Here is a 19,138-nt window from a genome sequence, read left to right on the forward strand (position 1 = left end):
GCACTGATCGTTTGTTTTTTTTTAAGGTGGCTATTCGGGGGTTATCACTTGAGGATTAGTATGGCTATTTTAAAAGAGCCACTAGGGAAATGCAGCCTAGATAGAGCTACTGTAAGGTGGGTGCATAACTGGTTGGAAAACCGTTCCCAGAGCATAGTTATCAGTTGTTCACAGTCATGCTGGAAGGGCAGGGATCAGTTCTGGGTCCGGTTCTGTTCAATATCTTCATCAATGATTTAGATAATAGCATAGAGAGTACATTTTTAAAGTTTGCGGAGGATACCAAGCTGAGAGGGGTTGCAAGTGCTTTGGAGGATAGGATTATAATTCAAAATGATCTGGACGAACTGGAGAAATGGTCTGAAATAAATAGGATGAAATTTAACAAGGACAAATGCAAAGTACTCCACTCAGGAAGGAACAATCAGTTGCACACATACAAAATGGGAAATGACTGCCTTGGAAGGAGTACTGCAGAAAGGGATCTGGGGGTCATAGTGGACCACAAGCTAAATATGAGTCAAGAGTGTAACACTGTTGCAAAAAAAGCAAACCTTGTTCTGTGATGTATAAGCAGGAGTGTTGTAAGCATGACACAAGAAGTAATTCTTCTGCCCTACTCCATGCTGATTGGCCTCAACTGGAGTATTGTGTCCAGTTCTGGGCATCACATTTCAGGAAAGATGTGGACAAACTGGAGAAAGTCCAGAGAAGAGCAACAAAAATGATTAATTTCAGAGTAGCAGCTGTTAGTCTGTATCCGCAAAAAGAAAAGGAATACTTGTGGATTAAAATGATTAAAAATCTAGAAAACATGACCTATGAGGAAAGATTGAAAAGCTTGGGTTTGTTTAGTCTGGAAAAAAGAAGACTGAGAGGGGATATGATAACAGTTTTCAAGTACATAAAAGGTTGTTATAAGAAGGAGGGAGAAAAATTGTTCTTCTTAACCTCTCAGGATAGGACAAGAAGCAATGGACTTAAATTGCAGGAAGGGAGGCTTAGGTTGGACATTAGGAAAAACTTTGTGTCAGGGTGGTTAAGCACTGGAGTAAATTGTCTAGGGAGGTTGTGGAAACTCCATAATTGGAGATTTTTAAGAGCAGGTTAGAAAAACACCTATCAGGGATGGTCTAGAATAGATAATACTTAGTCCTACCATGCGTGCAGGGTACTGGACTAGATGACCTCTCAAGGTCCCTTCCAGTCCTATGATTCTATGTGACTAATTTTTATCATATCTGACATTTCATTTGGACCCTTCTTTCACAGAAACTATACCACTTGAACAGTAAAATTGATATATATGAACTTTGGTTTGTGTAGATGGTTGAAATCTGTTTATTTTTCACAGGAAGTATAGGATACTGTTATCAGTCAAAATAGTACCTCAGCATCACATTAGTCATTGTTAACTTTATGCATGTCCTTGGAATATGGCTCTTTTTGGGGGGGAGGGGGTGTTTCCTAATGGTCTGAAACCCCTTTATCAGGCTGACATTGATGAGAGTGACAGCTGTTTTCTTTTATCACACTCAATCATATGATTGTGGAAATGGGTAAGGATTATGAGACATTATTACATTACACTAATATATTGCTTACTAGTGTCTTTCATTTTCCCTCTGTTTATTTAATGCTATTTTTTCACAATACTTCTAAAGTAAAATCTGAGTATGGCTATGGATTTCAGAGCAATTTGAAATATTGGCTCATACCAAAAATTTTGCTCTGAGAGCAAAAATTCCAGAAGAAGCCCCTGCACAATGAAACTAGTATGTATGGCAAAAAAAGCTGCCACAGATAGGACTCAAATTCTAAGTTCATGGGTGCTGCTTAGGTACAATGGCCACAGCATGTCACCTGGAGCCACACCCTTACTCTGTTTACCTGTCTGCAAACAATCTGGCTTTCACCGGAGTCCCAGTCCTGCTGTGAAATCCTCAAATAACTTTCTCTGGCTCATCAGCTTGGCTTGAGCTACATTATAGATCCAACTTTAACCCTAAATAACTTTTAAAATAGTGATTCCCGTGGGAGCAGTGGGTTTTGGACACTAGGTGAGATCAATTCCTAGCAGGTGATATCAGTATGAGGAGGATCAGAGCCCTAGTTTGAGCACTAGGTGTGCACAGAAAAACATAAGAACTGTAAAATGTTGATCTCACTCTTTTTTTAGAGCAAAGCTGTATCTCAAGTACCCCTTGCTCAAACCATCTCATATTTGGACCACTCTCTCTACCCCAGATCCTCGTTAGGCACAGGAGTTTTTAAGACAATGCACTTAAGCATTTGGATTTTAGAAAAAGCTGTTAAGCAGTAAGCTATTCTATAGTGGTACTGCTGTAATGTTAAGTTAGTTCATTAGTTAGTACCTCTTACAGTTCTGGCATTTAGGGCAGTGACGAAGCTCCTCCACTCCTGTCTGTTTCTGGCACGTCTTTCAATGGTTACCCAGCTGTGCCCCAGGTTTTTTCAGCTCAGCTTCCACAGGTCTTTGCCATGTTGTTTTTGGGCAACCTCATATTTGCTTACCTTCAGGTGTTCATCTTACTGCTATTCTCATGATGGAATCAGTTTGGATGTAATGTTAGGAGTGGTTTGTGTATATATATATATGTTTTTGAATTTCAAACGTAACAGTCAGTTGCATGATAGGAGAAGCAGCACTAATGCTATTTAGAATGTATTTATATATTATTTGCATATGAATAGCTTGTCAGTCTGCATTTATGTAGCACCCTTCATCTCCAAAGCATGTCACATATATTGGCTCTGATCCTCCAGTCAGATCTATGTGGGTGGATCTTTGCAGAGCCCCACTGAGGTCTGCGGACTCCATCTGGGTCTGACTGCAGAATCAGGGTCCATTAACTGGATATTCTATAACACCCTACAAGTAAGTAAGGAATTAGAAATGGTGTGCACCCTAGACAGAGACTGTAAAATTGTTTTTCCAGGCCATTTTCTGAAAAGCAGCACATCCGGCATTTAAAAATATTTAATTAAAACACACGCTTCCTCTCTAACCTGTGCATCTTTACCAGACTGAGGCACTTATTAAACCTTCAATATTAAAAATATTTTAAAATAAGTCTGACAACCTCTAAAATGTAGCATTTAAAAAGGTGTGTAACTCTCTTTAGTCTGTTGCAATTGTATTGCTGTGTGATGACTGTTTGTTCCCATCTTCAGCCCCAAAGCAGGATTCACCAGCAATTAATAAAGAAGTTTAGAAAGTAAAATCGCTGTTGCCAGTTCTTGTGATGTTTATTGAAAGTCTTGCAGTATTTGGTGTATTTATTAAAGCCCCAGCTCCCAGAATTCTGTGATGATGTGATAACCTCACCTTTCATTTTTAAAAAAGCAAGTTGCTAGCCCTCTTAGAAGAAGAGAAAAACCTGAAACTCTGAACTCTAAATGTTCAAAAACCAGAAGGCAAATAAAAAAGAAACCATAATTATTATTTTAAGCCTATCTCTTGATTTTGCGGGGGGGCCTGACATTTTTGAATTCCTGGGGCTGGCAGTTCTAGTCTTCCCACATATCACTCCTCTGCTCTGCCTCTCCTGGTGCTCCCGCACACGGAGACCCGTGGGCTGCTGTCTCTCGTGGAGAAATCCTGTTGAAGATCGTGGTGCTCACCGCTGACATGCACAGAAAATGCTGTTTCCCTGCTGCACCCTGGACAGTCCCCAGGCTGCTTTAAATCGTTCGCGGCTTCCGTGAAAAGGCTTCTTGGGTAGCCGTAGGTCAGGATAGAGCCGGGGCCCTGCGTGGTCGGTTTTAAACTACATTCCCCAGAATCCTGCGCTTCTCACGCCTGCGCTGCAACTGCTCCGCCTGAGAGAAGGGGGTTGGGGCAGCCGCGGCAACGGCCGCAGGCGGAGAAGACAGAGGGTGAGGCGCGCGCGCGTGCGCGCCTGCGCCGACAGCCCGACACGGTCCATGAGGGCTCGCGCTGGGGTTGCAGAGCCTCGGGCTCCTTGCTGTCGCGCGCCTGCTGCCCCCCCCCCCTCTCAGCCCTCGGGGGCTGCCGCCGAGGCTTGTTCCCGCGCTCTTCGCTGGTGCCATGCTCAGACAAGAGATCGCCGCGTCTTACCAGGAGGTACTGAGGGGCGGCGGGGAGGGGAGACGGTTAATTCGGTCGGGCGAGTGCCTCGGCGTCAGGAAGGCGCGCTGCGCCGCAAGCCGGGGGGGTCTTTTGTTTGCCCAGCCGACTCCGTAACGGGGGCTCAGCAGCTGTGCACCGGCAAATGGGTTGCGGCGGTGGCTTGAAGGCTGCGAGACAGCGACGGAGATAAGAGCAGCACGGTGCCGGACGGCTTCGCAGCAGCCTCTGAGGGCGCAGCCGTTTCCAGCTAGGTGCAGCAATCCGGTGACGTGCACATTAATGGTAAACCTCAGATCTACGATGAAATAGCACTGCGGCTGATTGCCCTGTACCTGTGCTCAAGCTGAACACCGCTATAACTTGAGCGTATGTGTGTTGTTCCCCTTTCAGTCTGTTTAAAAGCAATTGCAGTATCTTCGTCTTGGCGCCAGTCCCCGCGCTTATTAAACAGTCATCTTCTGGTTATCCAGATCTTCAGTGACTTTGATAAGTCACCTAGGGCATAGAAAGTCAGAGCCATAGCAAAACCGGCTGGCTGTTGGCTTTATGTTGCCCTAGGCAAACTGTAAAGTGTCCATTCCTTCCAACCTGCAGTCACTCAAAGAGATCGCCTCATGAATGGTTTTGCTGCCTAAGGCATCCACCTGCTTTCTCTGTATGGTAGAGCCCTGATCCCTAGGGTCCTTGTATTTAAATACATAGGCACGAAACAGGATGATCTCTGATACAGGCAAATACATGTTTGTATTTAAAAACAAGGAAATGTCAGTGAAAATACAGTCCATTGTAAATTGTAGAAAGTATAGGTACATACAGTGGGCAGGTGACTTTATCACTTTTATAGCAAAGGAGGGGTCTGTCAGACATGAAAAGTGATACTGAAGGCCCAGTTGTAATCGTGCCAGAAGCCTGCATCTAGTTTGCATATCAAACTCTTATATAAGCATAATATTATACTTGCTTGTACTTGTATCTTTCTTGGTAGGTGCATAGAAATTGTCTTGTTCAAGTTAATCGGCAATAAAAACCTGCAGCTCGTCACCTTTGCCTTCACCACACAGCTGTTTACCTCGTTTTAGGAAGTTGCAAGCTACATTTGGCCTTGGGCTTGCGCCGTAGGAAGCTCTAGTTTAGCCTATCGGCATTTATCAGTTCTTCTCCCATTTATCATGTTAGACTAGAAGACATTAAAAGATTTAAATAACCTCATGTACAAACAAGTGAAACAGAACATTTCTCCCTTTATTCATACCCCCCAGCAGGGTTTTCTCTGACTGGATGAAATTCACTTCACTCACATAAAGGTAGGAAGTGGGTGAAGAGCAGGTGGTGCTGCTATTTCTGTAACCAGCCCTGAACTGAAGTATGGGTTTTGTATCTCCCCTGATCTGCCCCTATCTCCCAAGTCAGTGTTGACATCCATTAGGGCCTCATCCTCCCTGATTGAACTAACCTCGTTATCCCTAGCCTGATTCTTACTTGCATATTTATACCTGCCTCTGGAAATTTCCACTACATGAATCTGATGAAGTGGGTAGTCGCCCACAAAAGCTTATGCTCCAATATGTCTGTTAGTCTATAAGGTGCCACAGGACTCTTTGCCGCTTTTACATCTGTGAATAGTTTCATTCATATGGGCATATACTGGTACATTTGAAGAAACTGGAATAAACTTGCATGGTAATACTGCTCCTGCTATCCTGTTGTTGGTGGACTGTAGCTTTTAGTGTGTATGCAGATGGGACTGGCTGTGAAATAGGTTTTGTAAGGTTGCATACACTCATTCTGGATTGAATGCTGTGCTCCCAAGATGTAATGGCTTACCCCATGCTCGAGTTAAGCTTTTAAAGTCCAGTGCTATATGTGATTCTTAGTGGTTTGGAGTGAATTTTGTATGCACGTTTGTGGTCAGATGAGTTTTCTGGACTTCCAGTGAAGTCAGTTGTCCTTACAAGCATCAGACCACCAGCACAGCTCACCTAGTTACTAAGGGTGCGATCCATGAAGGGACTTAGGTGCCTACGTCCCTTTGTGGATCTGGGCCCAAGGGTTAGTGCTTCTTACGCTTTGGGCTGACAGCCCTGTGATGGTTTTAAGTGTAAGAGGCTTGTAAAAATAGAACTGTCTCACCAGTGCAGAACTCCAAATGTTATATTTTGCTTTTGAAGTGCATTGAAATGCTCTATATTTTGATTTTTCATCTTTCTTCCATTCCAGCATATTAAAGAAGGGTCATTGTAGATTTACCCTGAGAGTGTAATAAATGTTGTATCATAATATGTTTTCTACTTTTGATATTACACTGAAATTTATTGCAGTTAGAATCATAGAATCATAGAATATAAGGGTTGGAAGGGACCCCAGAAGGTCATCTAGTCCAACCCCCTGCTCGAAGCAGGACCAATTCCCAGTTAAATCATCCCAGCCAGGGCTTTGTCAAGCCTGACCTTAAAAACCTCTAAGGAAGGAGATTCTACCACCTCCCTAGGTAACGCATTCCAGTGTTTCACCACCCTCTTAGTGAAAAAGTTTTTCCTAATATCCAATCTAAACCTCCCCCACTGCAGCTTGAGACCATTACTCCTCGTTCTGTCATCTGATACCATTGAGAACAGTCTAGAGCCATCCTCTTTGGAACCCCCTTTCAGGTAGTTGAAAGCAGCTATCAAATCCCCCCTCATTCTTCTCTTCTGCAGGCTAAACAATCCCAGCTCCCTCAGCCTCTCCTCATAAGTCATGTGTTCCAGACCCCTAATCATTTTTGTTGCCCTTCGCTGGACTCTCTCCAATTTATCCACATCCTTCTTGAAGTGTGGGGCCCAAAACTGGACACAGTACTCCAGATGAGGCTTCACCAATGTCGAATAGAGGGGAACGATCACGTCCCTCGATCTGCTCGCTATGCCCCTACTTATGCATCCCAAAATGCCATTGGCCTTCTTGGCAACAAGGGCACGCTGCTGACTCATATCCAGCTTCTCGTCCACTGTCACCCCTAGGTCCTTTTCCGCAGAACTGCTGCCTAGCCATTCGGTCCCTAGTCTGTAGCTGTGCATTGGGTTCTTCCGTCCTAAGTGCAGGACCCTGCACTTATCCTTATTGAACCTCATCAGATTTCTTTTGGCCCAATCCTCCAATTTGTCTAGGTCCTTCTGTATCCTATCCCTCCCCTCCAGCGTATCTACCACTCCTCCCAGTTTAGTATCATCCGCAAATTTGCTGAGAGTGCAATCCACACCATCCTCCAGATCATTTATGAAGATATTGAACAAAACCGGCCCCAGGACCGACCCTTGGGGCACTCCACTTGATACCGGCTGCCAACTAGACATGGAGCCATTGATAACTACCCGTTGAGCCCGACAATCTAGCCAGCTTTCTACCCACCTTGTAGTGTAGTTATTTTTTCCATTCCATTTTTATTTTAATTTAATTTGACATGGAAGTTCTCTCTCACTGCAATTTGCATATTGCTGTGAATTGGAAACAATTGCGGCTTATTCAGCTTCTCAAGTTCCACTCTGCTCAAAACCTCTCATTGCACTTGGTTTTCTTTGTTTAGACCTGATGTGACCAAGTTGCAGGTTTAAAGAAAGAATGAACCATCTGTTGTTAATTGTATTCTGTGCTTCTGTAGGACCTTTCATCTGAGGATTTCAATGCATTTTATGTTGATTAAACCTTCAAACACCTGTGAAGAGTAGATAGTAGTATTCTCATTTTACAGAGAGCTAAACTGGGGCATTGAGAGGTTAAGTAATTAGTCCATAGTGTCACAGTCTGGCAGTGGTAGAGCCCAGAATACCGAATGCCTTTAACCACCTAACTAGACAATATAGGCAGATGAAGTGTCTGTGTGTTAGGAGGAAGAGTGTCTAATGGTGAGAGAAGATGAGAAGTCAGGAGCTGAGGAAACTATTTCTGGTTCTGCCACTGACTAGGTCTGTGACTTTTGATAAGTCCCTTAGGTCTTTTCTGCATGAGGAAGTTGCACAAGTATAACTTGAATCAACTTTTAAACTGTAAAAGGCCTTGTCTACAGCAACGATCAGTTCATGGCAAGCAGTGGTGTGACTCTACCCTGCAGTAGTCTGTGAGGCTCCATCCATGTGAACCCAGCTGAAATGTATTAACAGTTAGTTAGTGCCATTTGATTAGCCACATTTCAAAGGAGACTAAATCAAAGGTCACTAATGAATTATTAATAGGAATCAGCAGAGTCCGCACACACAGTTAGTCCCACAGCTTGTGTGGGGTAGAGTCACAACTCGCCTTGCGCCAAACTAAATGTTCCTACAGTCTAATCTTTAAGTAAACTGGTGCTAAAGGCTTTGCAGACACTTTTATTTCAGCATAAGAGTGTCTTATTTTGGTTTAACTAAACCTGTTCCTAATCCAGGAGTGGTCAACCTGCGGCTCCGGAGCCACATGTGGCTCTTCAGAGGTTAATATGCAGCTCCTTGCATAGGCGCTGACTCCAGGGCTGGAGCTACAGATGTTAGTTTTCCAGTGTGCTGGGGGGTGCTCACTGCTCAACCTTCTGCTCTGCCCCAGGCCCTGTCCCCACTCCATCCCTTCCCCCAAGGCCCCTTCCCCTGAGCCTGCCACCCCCATAGCCTCCTGCGCATGTAAAACAGCTGACTGCGGGGGAGGGGGGAGTAGGCGCAGATTGGTGGGGGCTGTCGGCAGGCGGGAGGCACTGGGAGTGGATTGGGGGCTGCTGACGTATTATTGTGGTTCTTTGGCAATGTACACTGGTAAATTCTGGCTCCTTCTCAGGCTCAGGTTGGCCATGCCTGTCCTAATCTATTCAAGTTAACCTGCAATAATCCACTCTTAAACTGACATAAGAATCCACACTGCTTTGCGTATCTGTTTAACTATGGCCATGTCTACACTACCACTTTTGTCAGTATAATTTATGTTGCTCAGGAATATGAAAAAACACCCCCTCCCCTGAGCGACATAAGTTACACTGACAGAAGAGCCGGAGTGTACAGCGCTATGTTGGCGGGAGAGTTGCTACCGCTGACCGTGGAGGTGGTTTTGTTATGTCAACGGGAGAGCTCTCTCCCGTCAGTATAGCGCGGCTACACGGGCGATCTTACAGCAGTGCAGTTGTACTGGTACAGTTGTGCCCCTGTAAGCTTACTAGTATAGACATGGCCTTAATATGTTGAAATTCACACCTTAAGTTAAACTGGGGCAACAAAACCTCTGTCGACAAAACCTTTCTCTCTCTGCTGGTCTGAGTCTCTGCTGCCTCACACCCTGAGAAGTCAGTCACACCTGTGCAAAGTGTGTGTGAAACAGCGGTAACATTTTGTGCTCGCTTTGTGCAGGTGTGAATGACTACACAAAGTTGCAAGAAGAAAGGGGAGCATCAGGCTCTTTGCCTAAGAAGATTTTGCATCTGTAAAATGAATAATATTTGAGAGCTGGAATATAAGTCGCTAAAAAGTGAAAATGATCAATCAGTATATTTTATTACAATGTTTAAAATAAAAAAATGTATATTTTAAAATGAGATAGACAAAAGTTGGTGCAAAGGAAGGATCCTTAGCCCTTCAGCTTCTGTGAGGGACACCTGGGGAAAAGATGATAGGACTTTTTTCTTAAACAAAAGGAAAACCAAGTTTTCATTGTTTGGATTCCATGTGTTCCCCAGTTCTTTGTCTAGATGCTTTGTGGTATATATTGATGCCTATCTCATGTGACAAGCTTACGACATTGACCAAAATGTCCTGGCAGTTTGGGCTCTGAGTTGGAACAAGAAAACGCGTGATCGCTATTACTTCTTTGCAAAGCCCTGATTTGTTTGTTAGCAGCTGCACTGAGCTGAAAAATAAAGAGCAGCGATTTGTCGACTTTTTGACTGTTCATTTGTAATGACACATCCGCTGAGGTGGTTTGGGCTGCGCTCTGGAGTAACTTGCACTAATATCTGTGTTAAAAACAATAACATTTCTTGCATGCCCTTCTGATGCCCATCCGATGAAGTAAGCTGTAGCTCACGAAAGCTTATGCTCAAATAAATTTGTTAGTCTCTAAGGTGCCACAAGTACTCCTTTTCTTTCTTCTGATTGTAAGCAATGTCAGGATGAGCTCCACCCTGACATCTGGTGATGAGGTGTGGCAAGTTGTGGGAAAGAACTTCAGGGGCTGATCTCATTTGCATAGGCACACCCACCACACCTAGAATGAGACCATAGCTGCCCAAATGGTCACTTTGGCTGCTGTGGGATCCCCAGTGTCTCTGTTATTGGGGCAGGAAGAATAAATTGTTATTACCCTGATTATGGGAACTGTGCTTGGAACTGTACGTGGCCTTTTGTTATGATGGAGGGATTCACCATCAACTAAGTAGCACTCGCTAGGCAAGGGTCATGGGTTCCAAAACTGTGTGAATGGAGAGAGGCTGGGGACAAGTATTAATACTTAGTGGCATGGGCCCCTTGGTGAGGGCCTTACATGCTAATTGCACTTCCTCCTCTCTCCACTGTGGAATATCAGAGCTAATTTTGATTTCATTAGAAGTCTAGTTATAGGCTGCTGAGCTCACTTTGGGCTGACAGTGCACCAGCACTGGGCTCCCCTACTACAAGCTGAATTCACCTAAGAACTGAAATCACTGAGTGTTGTGTTAAGTAGTGGGGGAGCCTGAAGATATATTGTGGAGCAGTTTGCGGGACGGCTGGAGTGCCTTGCGGGACGGCTGGTGGAGCACTTTGTGGATGGCAGGAGCTGCTTGTGGGCCGTGGAGCTGAGCGAAGGAGTTCGTGGGGCGGCTGGCGGGGCGGAGCGCCGCTGAGCGAAGGAGTTCGTGGGGCGGCTGGCGGGGCGGAGCGCCGCTGAGCGAAGGAGTTCGTGGGGCGGCTGGCGGGGCGCAGCGCCGCTGAGCGAAGGAGTTCGTGGGGCGGCTGGCGGGGCGCAGCGCCGCTGAGCGAAGGAGTTCGTGGGGCGGCTGGCGGGGCGCAGCGCCGCTGAGCGAAGGAGTTCGTGGGGCGGCTGGCGGGGCGCAGCGCCGCTGAGCGAAGGAGTTCGTGGGGCGGCTGGCGGGGCGCAGCGCCGCTATGGGGCGGTCAGCTTCAGATCATGTAAGGTGCCTCTTACCCCCGTCCCATTTCCACTCAGGTTGGGAGGTAAAGCTCCACAGATAAACTTTCGAACTCTGGGGCTGCCCTGACCAGGGACAGAGACTTTTGGGGCATTGGACTTTTGGGACTTTGGGTGATTTGGGGTTGCTGGACTCAAGAACCAAAGGGAAAAGGGCATGCCCCAATTTGCTTGGGGTGGGTTTTTTTTGCTCATGGGTTGTGTTATGAATCCTGTTGGTGGTGTTTCCCCAACATAATGCCACATTGTTTCTCTCTGTTATTAAAAGGCTTTTGCTACACTCAGACTATGTGCTTGCGAGAGGGGAAGTATCGCCTCTTGGAGGCGCCCAGCGGGGGTGGTATATATTTGTCCCAGGTCACTGGGTGGGGGCTCGAGCCGGTTTGCATTGTGTTATTGGAATGGATCTCCTAGATATTGAACCCGGCCCTTGTTGCTGCCAACTCTGACGGGCAGAAGGGTTACATGATTGCAGTGTGCTAATGCTTTGTCCTGTGGCATGGGTTGTGATTTGTAATAATATATATGCTGAAACATGGACCTACTTCACTCAAGAACATGTTGAGATCATGAGACACTATCTTAATTTTGAAGGTTCAAGTGGGCTGAAGATGCTGTTGAAAAGTGCTGGTTTTTAAAGGGTGTTGGTGTGCTGGACTGAGACTTGAAAAATCTGGGTTCAATTTCAGGCTCCCACACTTCCGTTGTTGCCTTGGCAAGTCATTTAATCTCTCAGAATGGGGATAATACTTCCTTTCTCTCATCCTTAGTCTTGTCTCTTTATGTCGTAAGCTCTTTTTCTGTGTATTTGTGCAGCACCTAGCACAATGGGGCTCAGCTGGATCCCACTGCACTACTATAATACAAAAAAATAATCATTATTGTGGTGATATAAAAGTACATTTGAAAATGGGATGTATTTCCTCAGCTGAGTGAGGAAGTGGAGCATGGAGCTGAGCATCCAGAGCCAGTGGAGGAGGGGGAAGTGGACGACGATCAGGAGGATACCAGCTCAGCTATTTTACCAGGTGAGAGCTGCTGTTCCAGAAGTCCTCTATCAAGTGCCTAATAAAAGCTGCTTGTTTTGAATGGCCTTTTGGGGAGCAATTGAAACAATAAATGGCTCACTGTCAGTAATGAAATACTGTACCAAAGAAGAGCTGAAGAGTTCCTTACCCATGAGACCACATCACGGTATCTCCTCTGCTACAGATATTAACCTGGTGTTAGAACCAAACCAAAGAAAATCCAGCAAAATCCATTTAAAAGGAGATGTTTCTCTGCCTCAGAAAGGTGAAGTGCTGAGCTGACCCTGCTGGGATTTGAATGTGCAATTCCAGGGAGCCAGTGTATTGCAACCTAGCGGTATAGGCATTGTCTACCTAAGCAGGTTGCACCAGTTAAACAGAAGGTGTGGTTTTAAACCAATTTAGGCCTTGTCTACACTACAGAGTTTTGTCAAGAAAAGTTATGCTGCTTTAATTAAACTGCTGTTGCATGTACACAGTATGCTTCTTGTGTCGGTAGAGCACATCCACACTAGCAGCTCTTGCGTTGACACAGAGAGCAGTGCACTGTGGGTAGCTATCCCACTGGGCAACTGGCTGCAGGGTGCTTTGGGAAGGGTTTGCAATGCCTCATGGGGCAGGGACAGTGTCACATGATGATGATTTCTCAACCCCATGGTTCCAGGGGCATCCTGTACATTGCCAGCTGCTTTTCAACTGAAGTGTATGGGGGCAGAAGAGTGGGGAGAGGAGAGAGTGTGTGTGTGTGTGTTGGGGGGAGACAGAAACTGTGTGGGTTGATGGAGAGTGTGTCGGCATGCTGTCTCTTTAAGGTCACACAGCAGCCTGAGCAACCAATCCTGAGGCAGGAGGAGGGGGACACATCAGCCCGGCTCTGCACAGCAGTCTCTCTCCTCCAGTACCCCCCGACTTCCCAGAGCTTTGAAAGGGGAGCGGTGCCTGCCTTCGAAGTTAGATGCAGAGCAGCCAAATTCAAAACAGTGAGTAGAGCAGTCTCGGTGGGAATTGTGGGATACTGGGGGAGGCCAGTTATGGTGACATAATGAATGGCAGCATCTACACTGACACTTTGTTGCTTTAACTTTGCCCTGAAAAGCTCTATGCCTCTTGTCGAGGTGATCTTATTTTGTTGGCAAAACAGAAAGAGTTTTGCTGCCAAAAGTAGCTTTGTAATGTGTACCCCTCCCCTGTTTTGTCAAAACTGTGTAGTGTAGACAAGGCCTAACTTCCAGCACAGTAAATACTGTGTGGATGTGCATTTTGGTTTAAATCCGGTTTATTGCAGTGTTGAGTAAGAATAGGTGTAAACTAAGTGTCCATACTCACTTTTGCACTTGTTTAAAAAAACAATATAAGTTTAATTGGTGCAATTTTCTTGTGTAGATAAGGCCCTGGTTTTTTAGGCTGTCCTCTCCTGGCAGTAACTGTGTGGGAATGGCCTGTGTGACCGTGGAATCCCATTATTTGACTAGGCACATGTTCACTGGGAGCTTTTAAAGGGTCAGTATTTACTATGGTAAGGAACAAACATCTCAGCATACTCCTACATTTGAAGGATAGGACATACGGTGGCATGATAAAGGCTGATTTTTTTTTTTTTATATGGCCCCCGGTGTAAAAGACCAAATTGGCAAAATATAGCCACCACTTCTGGCACTTCTGCATGTGCCATTTATAACCCCCATTTGTGTGTGCAACTATATAGTGCACATAGTTAAACCTCCTTGTGTGTAAGTCAAGTGTTGGTTCTTAAAAGTTGTGCAGGCAAGTCATGGGTGGGGGTGTCTACACATACGAAGGGAAGCTGATTAAAGGACTTTGACACTATTACCCATCCTGTTGATAAAGATAGTGAAAGTGTTTGAGAGAGGATAACTTCAGATTTTTTCTAGAGTTAACTGGAATCCTTCTCATGTGCAACTTTATATAATATGCATACGGAGTTAGGTGTTAGACTTTAGTCTTTAAAAATGTAGGGATAACATATAACTGACTGACTTCTAAGCTGGGGCATGCATAGGGTTGCCAACTTTCTGCTCGCACAAAACCAAACACCCTTGCCCCACCGCATCTCTGAGGTCCCTCCCCCACTCAGTCCACACACACACACCCATTACTCACTCTCCCCACACTCACTCACTTGGTCATTTTCACTGGGCTGGCTCAGAGGGTTGCGGTGCAGGAGGGGGCGCGGGCTCTGGGGCGGAGCCAGAAATGAGGAGTTAAGGGTGCGGGAGGGGGCTCTGGGCTGGGGCAGGCAGTTGGGTGCAGGAGGGGGATGAGGGCTCCGGCTGGGGGTGTGAGCTCTGGGTTGGAGCCAGGGATGGGGGGTGCAGGAGGGAGCTCCAGGCTGGGGCTGAGGGGTTTGGAGTGTGGGAAGGTGTTCTGGGTTGGGGTGCGGGGGGTGGTGTGAGGGCTCAAGCTGGGGATGGGTATGCAGACACTGGGGTGTAGGAGGGTGCTGGGGGGTGGAGCTGAGGGGTTCGGCATATGGGAGGGGGCGCTGGGCTGAGGCAGGGGGTTAAGGAATGGGAGGGGGGTGAGGGCCCTGGGCTGGGGGGGTGAGTTCTGGGGGAGGGCAGAACTGAGGGGTTTGGGGTATGGGAGGAGGCTCCGGGCTGGGACCAAGGGGTTCGGAGGGTGGGAGGGGATTGCGGCAAGGGTTTGGGGCATGGGAGGGGGTCAGGGGTGCAGGCTCCGGGTGGCGCTTACCTCACCCCCCCTCTTACCTCCTGGCGGCGCTTACCCAGAAGAAGCAGCGTATCCCCTGTCCAGCTCCTATATGGAGGTGCGGCCAGGCGGTTCTGTGCACTGCCCTGTCCATGGGTGCTGCCCCCCTAGCTCCCATTGGCCATAGTTCCCAGCCAATGGGAGCTGTGGAACCGGCACTTGGAGCAGAGACAACGTGTGGAGCCCCCTGGCTGCCCTACATGTGGGAGCTGGAGTGGGGACATGCCGCTGCTTCAGGGAGCTGCGCGGAGCCAGAGCAGGCAGGGCGCCTGCCTTAGCCCTGCTGCGCCTCCGACCGGACTTTTAACTGCCCGGTTAGCAGTGCTGACTGGAGCCACCAGGGTCCCTTTTCGACCAGGTGTTCCCATAGAAAACCAGACACATGGTAACCCTGTGCATGGACGCTGCTGTTAGCTAGCTACATAAGAGCACTACAGTGCCGAAAGCCTCTGTGTTGATGCACAGATTAAATTTGGTCAGGATCAGTTGGTTCAGACTTGGGAGAGATGAGTCTTTTATGCTGTGGGGGGGAAAAAAGGCTCCATCAGGGAACTTTTCGCTATGAACTCTGAATTTTTCAGCTGAACTGGCCTCTTTTAAATGTATTTTTCTTCTGCCTGTTGTGTCCCTAGGCACTATCCGTAATGTGGGAGGTAAAACAAAGACAGAACCCTCCCTCTCCTTACTGATTACACCTCGTCATGTTTATGGGAAGTAACAGACGACTGTTCGCTAGTCAAAAAACATTATTAATTTGTTTTTGTATTTTAAATCAAACTAAGCCTGTTGTTCCCTCTCATTGCAAATGGTTCATCTTGAAATAAACACTCTGCATGATTCAGTGTGGAAGACTGTAAGTAAATATACTTACAAATTTTAATCCCATATTTTGTTCAGTCCTAGATAGTGAAACAGGTACCAGTAGCCCTTCTGTGCGTTTCAGCAAGACCTGCCTAAAGAATGTCTTTTCAGTAATTCTCCTCTTCATTTATCTGCTGCTCATGGCTGTAGCTGTGTTCCTTGTCTACCAAACTATCACTGACTTCAGGGAAAAGCTCAAACACCCGGTGATGTCTGTCTCTTACAAGGAGGTGCCCTTGTATGATGCTCCTGGTAAGTCTCTGGAAATAAATCATCATAGTGGTGAAGTCCAACTGTATCTCAAGACGTCATTCAAATCTTTGCATGTGTTACTGACAGCATTTTGCATGTAACAAGTGCTGGTGCCGTTTACTCTCCAAGTCGGTCCAAGTGATGCAAAAAATGCTTTGGGCTTTGCTTCTTTTTTTGTTTAACACATGGTGGTGGTGACTTCAATGCATGGAACCTTTTCTCCGTTATTATGAGACAGACTTGCTGAATCTGAACGTGTATAATGTTAATACGAGCTTTAGAGGCTCATGCAGCTCTTCAGTAGCTCATATGAGGCTTTTTTTGCAGAGTCCATAGACTTGAATAGGGTCATCTTGATCTCTTGGGAGTGAGAAGAGAATTGATCACCGGAGTGCTCCTTAAGCTATTTAACCTAGCCAAGGCAGCACATCTGACTGCCGCCAGGATCTCTGCCCCTTGAAGTATCAAGAAATAATGGTCAAAAGCAGGCAGAGCTTTCGTATTAAAAGGATTTTATAGGCAGCCACAAAATCATCATACTGTTATAGTTTGCTGTTGCACTGCAATATTTACATTATGGCATTGCATCAGTAGGCAGTGACAATGAAACAGCTCCACCCTATCAATATCACAACACAACATCAGAGCATCATATGGCAGTCCTTTGGTGACTTCATTGTTCTTTTTAAAATGCTTTGGAGTTGTGTGTGTATATATATATATATATAATGTGTGTATATGTATGTATGTGTATCTAAAAAAAAATTAACCAGTTAACGTTCACAGTGTGGTAGAGCATGCAGTTCAAATCAGCATTTGCAGCAGCTTACTCAAAGGGACACAGTCAACTTAAAAATCACACTTTTTTGTCTGAAAATTTTACCCACCTACTCTTGTTAGGAGTAATCCCTCCCATGACTATTGTTGAAAGATTAGAGAGAAAATATTTGGGGTTTTTTCAGCTATACTGTGTGCATTTGACAGCATTCTGTGTAAAGTTAATTTTAATTATTTCCTCTGTAGTCAGTTAGGCCCCAATTCTCCAATCGGATCTTTGTGGGGAGCTGCATTCACAAGCTCGGGTGTCTACTGACAGGGATCTGATGTAAGGTCAGGGCCTTTGTCTGTTTCCCTTATGATTTGTGTGAGTCTTTCACACCGTGACGGGGAGAAAAAGACATTTTAAAAAATAAAAATCTAATTGTAAAACCACAAAAATTGGCAGTGGGCCCAGAGGAAGTTGTAGGATCTGAAATTACTTTTTAACTTTTTTTAAAACTGACCAGATTTTTCTTCCAAGCATGGAACACTGGAGATTAGCAAAATGTATTTTAGAAGCTCTCCACTGTCCTTTTTGACTTATGAGAGGGCATACAGGGTATTTCAGTAACTGGTGTAGGTTTATAAATCACATGTAGCATATTTTTACTTTTAAAGTAGTTGATCTATATTGTCTTCAAGCAAATCTGTGTTGCCCAGACTAAATGTGGCAAAAGAGCTTTGCTGGTTTTCATGAGGGGGAAGCCAGAAAGAAACACATGAAGTTTTTATACCCACCATTGGACTTAAGCATTGTTGTACTTTATGCTAAATATATTAATTGCAGCATAGGTGGGGGAAAAATAGCTTGCCTCCCTGATAACAAAAGTGATGAGAGAGGATAATTTGTTGACACGTGTTTTATATCTTTGATTTATCCTGATATAGTATTTAGTAATTTTAATGTCTATTTGTTGCCGTAGGAAGGAACATCTTTTCGCTTTTATTTTGTCAGCCAGTGACTTTAGAGATTCCGTAGACAGTACATTACTTCTGTTGGATATTCCCAATATGGGTTTATACACTATGGTTTAAGGGCTTGATCCAGTAAAACAGTTAATCACTTTAAGTATTTGAGGAGTCCCATTGACTTCAGTAGGCCTATCCACCTATGCTTAGGTGCTTCTCTGGATTGGGGTTTTAGGGCCTGATCCAGCAGCTTCTGATGTTAGTGGAAAGATTCCCGTTGACTTCGGTGGGCTTTGGATCAGGCCCTGAAAGAGAAATAGGCAGGGTTTTTGTTTTATTTTTTAACCTGCTGCTCAGAGCTCAATCCTGCAAGGTGCTGAGCAGTCTAGCCCTGGTCCAGCGGAGCATTTAAGCACATGTTAACTTGGAATGCTTTGCTGGATCTGGGAGCTCAGCACCTTGCAGGATTAAATCTTAGAATGATAATCCACTTACTTGGGCAAGAAATCAACTCTCATTTATGTTTCTTCCAACTTTTTTCCCCTGAAACAGGTATTGCACTTTACCCAGGCAAGGCTCAGCTGCTTAGCTGCAAGCATCATTACTATGATCACATTCCGCCTCTGATAAACCCAGGTCAGCCAGGAGAAATTGAGTGCACCACTCAGAGAATCAACTACACAGATCCTTTTACTAATCAAACCATGGTAATGACTAAAAAGACAAAGGAACAGAATTCAGCGGATGGGGTTGTTTTGTGCACTGCAGCATTCCAGAGTAGCAGTATATGTTATCCAGGAACTGTTGTGAAATACTTGCTTTCTTCTTTCTTAACTTTTTTTCGAACAATCAGTCCTTATTTTTAGAAATGTAAAAGACATCAGTTGGTTTATTTTGTTGATAGCTGAGCGATATGTGTGTCATAAGAATCTGAATAGAATGGAACGGAATAGATATTTTTGACAGTGCAACTTTTGGTTCATTTCTTACAAAAATCAAAACTGGCATGCAACTTTAGATTGTGAGATATGTTCAATTTGTTGAATCCTGCTTCAGTTGAAGGCATAAGTTTTTCCATGGACTTTCAGTTGGAGCAGGATAGGTCCTTAGATTCCCTTTTTACATATTCCATGTGTGGATGTACATACATATATTGTAATGTCACTTTTACCAAACTTGCTGGAATCTTCATGTGAATTTGGCACCCAGCTAAACTGATTAGATTAGGAAGGCACTCTGAATATCGAGTGAACCAATAGTGGTGATGCTCATGTAAGAAAGGAATTGAGTTGTAGTCCACCTTTATTTG

General features: G+C 45.2%; 1 protein-coding gene across 7 annotated transcripts in view; it reads left to right on the forward strand.

The window, feature by feature from the left end:
* The window catches only part of PACC1 (proton activated chloride channel 1), a 52,279-nt gene that overhangs the window by 3,685 nt on the left and 29,456 nt on the right, over positions 1 to 19,138 (forward strand). The window contains exons 1-4 of one of the 7 annotated variants that reach the window (XM_048843123.2): positions 3,897 to 4,108; positions 12,159 to 12,258; positions 15,886 to 16,101; positions 18,382 to 18,536. In XM_048843123.2, the coding sequence (XP_048699080.1) occupies positions 4,073 to 4,108; positions 12,159 to 12,258; positions 15,886 to 16,101; positions 18,382 to 18,536 (507 nt within the window). In that variant the 5' untranslated portion in view covers positions 3,897 to 4,072. Of the gene's footprint in view, positions 1 to 3,896; positions 4,109 to 4,203; positions 4,397 to 12,158; positions 12,259 to 13,070; positions 13,239 to 13,663; positions 13,759 to 15,885; positions 16,102 to 18,381; positions 18,537 to 19,138 lie in introns of those variants that run through there. The other 6 variants (XM_048843128.2, XM_048843125.2, XM_048843124.2 and 3 more) reach the window with 6 other exon arrangements.

This window comes from Caretta caretta, chromosome 3 (assembly GCF_965140235.1).
Source record: "Caretta caretta isolate rCarCar2 chromosome 3, rCarCar1.hap1, whole genome shotgun sequence".
NCBI lineage: Eukaryota > Metazoa > Chordata > Testudines > Cheloniidae > Caretta > Caretta caretta.